The sequence below is a fragment of the Lipotes vexillifer genome, unplaced genomic scaffold, assembly GCF_000442215.2.
Source record: "Lipotes vexillifer unplaced genomic scaffold, Lipotes_vexillifer_v1.1 scaffold2106, whole genome shotgun sequence".
NCBI lineage: Eukaryota > Metazoa > Chordata > Mammalia > Artiodactyla > Lipotidae > Lipotes > Lipotes vexillifer.
In genome coordinates, this window is record NW_006775310.1 from 507,013 (window position 1) to 510,884 (window position 3,872).

A 3,872-nucleotide genomic window follows, 5' to 3' on the forward strand; every position below is an offset into this window, starting at 1 on the left:
CTTTCCCTTTGTGTTGGTCATTTTGGTGAGTTACTGGAAAATGGCGGTTCCAGCTGAAAGGTGAAATCTCCACATTTTAAATAATTAATTAATTAATTAATTAATGGCTGCCTTGGGTCTTTGTTGCTGCATGCAGGCTTTCTCTAGTTGCGGCAAGCAGGGGCTACTTTTTGTTGCGGTGCACGGGCTCTAGGCTTCAGTAGTTGTGGCATGGGGGCTCTGTAGTTGTGGCTCGCGGTCTCTAGAGCACAGGCTCAGTAGTCGTGGCGCACAGGCTTAGTTGCTCCACGGCAAGTGGGATCTTCCAGGACCAGGGCTCCAACCATGTCCCCTGCATTGGCAGGTGGATTCTTAACCACTGAGCCATCAGGGATGTCTGAAATCTCCACATTTTTAAATGTCAGTAGCCCATCAAAATAATTTTTAACACTTTGAAGACTGCTAAAACAAATTTGAGAGGCAGATCCAGCCAGCATGCAGCCAATTTTCAACTTTTAGGGGAAAAGAAGCCACTGGAGGGTCTTAAGAGGAAAAGTGACAGGGTCAAATGTGTGTTTTAAACAGACCATGCTGCGAGGAATGCAGAGGATGGATTGAGGGTGGTGCTGAAAATATGCAACAAACCTCACCCAGTAACAGATAAGGCCTGAATTAGGAAGAGATTAAATCATGGATTCTATTTAAGAGGTCAAATAGGCAGGACCTGGTGAGTAACTGAATGTTGGTGGGAAAGGAGCCAAGGGTGAGTCCCAGACCTAACTTGTCTACCTGGGTACACAGATAGAGAGCACAGGAGAAAAAGCAGCCACTTCCCGCACACCCACCTTGATATCCTCCTTAGTGAGTCGGGGCCAGGCCACCTTCTCCTTCCATTTCCTCACAAAGCAAGTAATGGAGCGGCCAGAGCGCTTATCTTGCGAGTCCTGCCAGATAGAGAGCATCATTCTTAGGGTCTGAGGTTTAGAATGAATCTCCATTTCCCAAGCAGCCTTCCTATCCAGCCCTTACTGCCCCACCCCACCCTTACCTTGCAGTTCACCTTGGCATAGAACTCAATCTCATTATAAAACTCCACTCCATCGGCATTCTTGCAGCTGAGGAGACAATGCAGCTAAGGAGACGAGGAGGCTGAGTGTGGAGTATGGGGGCATTAGGAAAAGGGAAAGGTTCCCAAGAAGCCAGGCCCTGGCAGCAGTGGAGGAGGAGGGGATTACCTGAACACAATGCGGTGGTCTTCGATGAGCACGTGGACATCGGTGCTGTCCTCAACACAAAACTCCATGAACACATACTTGGGCCTGTCGTACCACAGGGTCCGAGCATGCTGCCTGAAGAGGAGTTGAGGTGGGGCTTCACAGGGGTGCGAGAGGGAAGACTGAAGGCATTTGGGAAAGGTTGGGGGAAATACAGGGACGTTTTATGCTACAGCACGGTCAAAGCGGAGCTAAATAAGACAGAAGGGGGTGGAAGGGGAGTGACGAGACTGGGATGTGTGGTGAAGATGAACCTGAGGCGAACCGAAAGTGCGAGAGTAGAGAGGTAGGGAGTTATGGAGAACATTCAGGTCACACTTCCCCTCACCACCCCAAGGGTACAGAGACCTGGGGTCCGGGGTTCCCATGGGACCTCGCAGAACCTGGAGCGCCCAGAAAACGTGGGGAAAGTAATCTCTAGTGAAAGAGGCGGCCAGAAGCACTTACCGTGCCATGGCGGCTCCCGCTGCCCCGAGGCGTTTAGAATCCGAGGCAGGGGCCGCTATCTTTAGATCCTGGGGACGCCCCCAGCAGCTGCCTCTCCTTACATGGTTGGGGAAAGGGTTTAGAAGAAGTGGGAACGTGGCCTAAGCCAAGGGATCCGCACTCCGAAGAGACTCTGGGAGAGCATAGTCCCTGCAGCCCTTCACATTTTGGGGTCTCCAGAAATACACACGTTAGGCATAGACGACCCGCCCGCCGGGATTAGAGGTCGATACACATGGAAGGGCTTGTCCCGACTTCATTCGCCTGTTTCTCCAATGCTTAGCACACTCAGTGTCCGACACACAGCAGGCGCTCAATTAAAAAAAAAAAAACTACTGGCCAGAATTAAGTCCCGAGGGAAGGCCGGCCCTGGATGACGTCTGAACTAGGTGACGTCTGGGCCCCGCCCATCCGCTCCTCCGGGTTTCCCAGCCAGCGCGCCGTTGCCATGGCAGCAGGGGGCGTGGCTGACGTGCGGCGGCGTTTCCTGAAACATGGCGGCTCTCGAAGCGGTTGCCGAACCGGTAACGGGGGTAGCGGCCGTTGGACCAAAGGCGAAGGACGAAGGGGAGGAAGAAGAGGAGTCGCTTCCGCCGTGCGAGGCAGTGCGCTGGGCGCCGGTGGGGGCGGTGGCAGAGGCCGGGTCCGGGGCGGCGGCGTTCTCGGAAGAGGCGGCGGCCGAGGAGCCCGGAGCGGCCCCGGGCTCCCCACCGGACTCGCCGGGCCGGACGCTGCGGCGGCTGCGGGCCGAGCGGCGGCGGCTGGACTCGGCGCTGCTCGCGCTGTCCTCGCATTTCGCGCAGGTGCAGTTCCGCCTGCGGCAGGTGGTGCGCGGGGCGCCGGCGGAGCAGCAGCGCCTCCTGAGCGAGCTCGAGGACTTTGCCTTCCGTGGCTGCCCTCACGTCCTGGGTTACGGGAGCCCAGAGGACCCCGCCAGCGATGATGGCGACGGGATGCCGGGGGACCGGCCACGGTTGCGGGGCGAGGACCAGGTGAACAGCTGGGGCCGCGCCCCGAGGGATATGGGAATAGAGGGGTAGGTGGGCGGCGATGCTAACGCGGACGGAGGTAGCACTGGTGAGAAGCCGCCTCGTCTAGGTGGCTATGCGTGTCCCAGAAGAGACCAGACAGGTGTTCGGGACCTGCTGAAAGGCAAGAGGACAAAGAGGCCTGGGGAGCTGACGGTGGGAGGTGTTCACCAAAGGTGTGGGAAGAGATGCAGGTGTGATGAGGTGAGAGGCAGAAGAGAGATGAGCGAGGAGAGTGTTCGGAGGGCAACAGAGCAGCCAACTGAAACAGGGCTGCTCCCGCTCACCTTGCCGTCGCCTCAAGAACCTAAATCCTCAGCACATTTGCTGATAGAGTTCTCCGACCCTGGAGATTGAGAAAATTGCTTAGAGAAGAGCAAGTGAATTGAAATCCATGGAAATTTAGATGTACTCCCTGTTCGTGCTTTCCTAGAATCTAGAGAATGTCTTTAATCTTCAGACTCTTGTCTGGGTGAGAGCTTTGGTGAACAGCAAGGTCTCTTTGTAATTGTAAGAAACACAAGTCCTAATTATGTGAATTTCCTAATGCTGGTATTTTAAAACTCCTTCCCCATCCTACTTAATAACTAGGTATTCTAAAGGAAACCCCTTTGGTAACTGTGACAAGATTCATTCAGATAGTCAACACTGAATGCTGAGCATTTGTATGACAGCCCCAGGGGACGTTTCCTTACAGTCTTTGAACCTCTGGAAGTGCACAGTTGTAGATAGCTTGTTGAAAGAGACTCGCTGTTTTTTCTCCACCTTCTTATTTAGGTTACAACCCATATGTGGCTTTCTTCCCACTTAAATTGATTTTAACCAAGAAGACTTATCAGTAGCAGATATTGACTTGCTTATTTTAATCTGAAATGTTTCCAGTGCAGTCCTGTGTTTACTGTTCCACCCTTCTCTCCGTATACCCACAGCTCCTTGCACAAGTCCTCAAATTGCCAGACTTTTTTTTTTTTTTTTTTTTTTCGGTACGCGGGCCTCTCATTGTCGTGGTCTCTCCCGTTGCGGAGCACAGGCTCCGGACGCGCAGGCTCAGCAGCCATGGCTCACGGGCCCAGCCGCTCCGCGGCATGTGGGATCTTCCCAGACC

The 3,872-nt window shown here is 54.0% G+C and overlaps 2 protein-coding genes and 1 pseudogene across 2 annotated transcripts in view; 1 reads left to right on the forward strand and 2 right to left on the reverse strand.

Annotated features, from left to right (window-relative positions):
• The window catches only part of LOC103077512 (60S ribosomal protein L21 pseudogene), a 488-nt pseudogene extending 467 nt beyond the window's left edge, over positions 1 to 21 (reverse strand).
• The window catches only part of PTGES3L (prostaglandin E synthase 3 like), a 5,702-nt gene extending 3,467 nt beyond the window's left edge, over positions 1 to 2,235 (reverse strand). The window contains exons 1-5 of the mRNA XM_007449886.1: positions 2,134 to 2,235; positions 1,701 to 1,840; positions 1,215 to 1,328; positions 1,028 to 1,094; positions 825 to 923 (exon numbers count right to left, since the gene is read on the reverse strand). Coding sequence (XP_007449948.1) covers positions 825 to 923; positions 1,028 to 1,094; positions 1,215 to 1,328; positions 1,701 to 1,840; positions 2,134 to 2,235 — 522 coding nt within the window. The remainder of the gene's footprint in view (positions 1 to 824; positions 924 to 1,027; positions 1,095 to 1,214; positions 1,329 to 1,700; positions 1,841 to 2,133) is intronic.
• The window catches only part of RUNDC1 (RUN domain containing 1), an 8,709-nt gene continuing 7,070 nt past the window's right edge, over positions 2,234 to 3,872 (forward strand). Inside the window, exon 1 of the mRNA XM_007449878.1 lies at positions 2,234 to 2,731. Coding sequence (XP_007449940.1) covers positions 2,234 to 2,731 — 498 coding nt within the window. The remainder of the gene's footprint in view (positions 2,732 to 3,872) is intronic.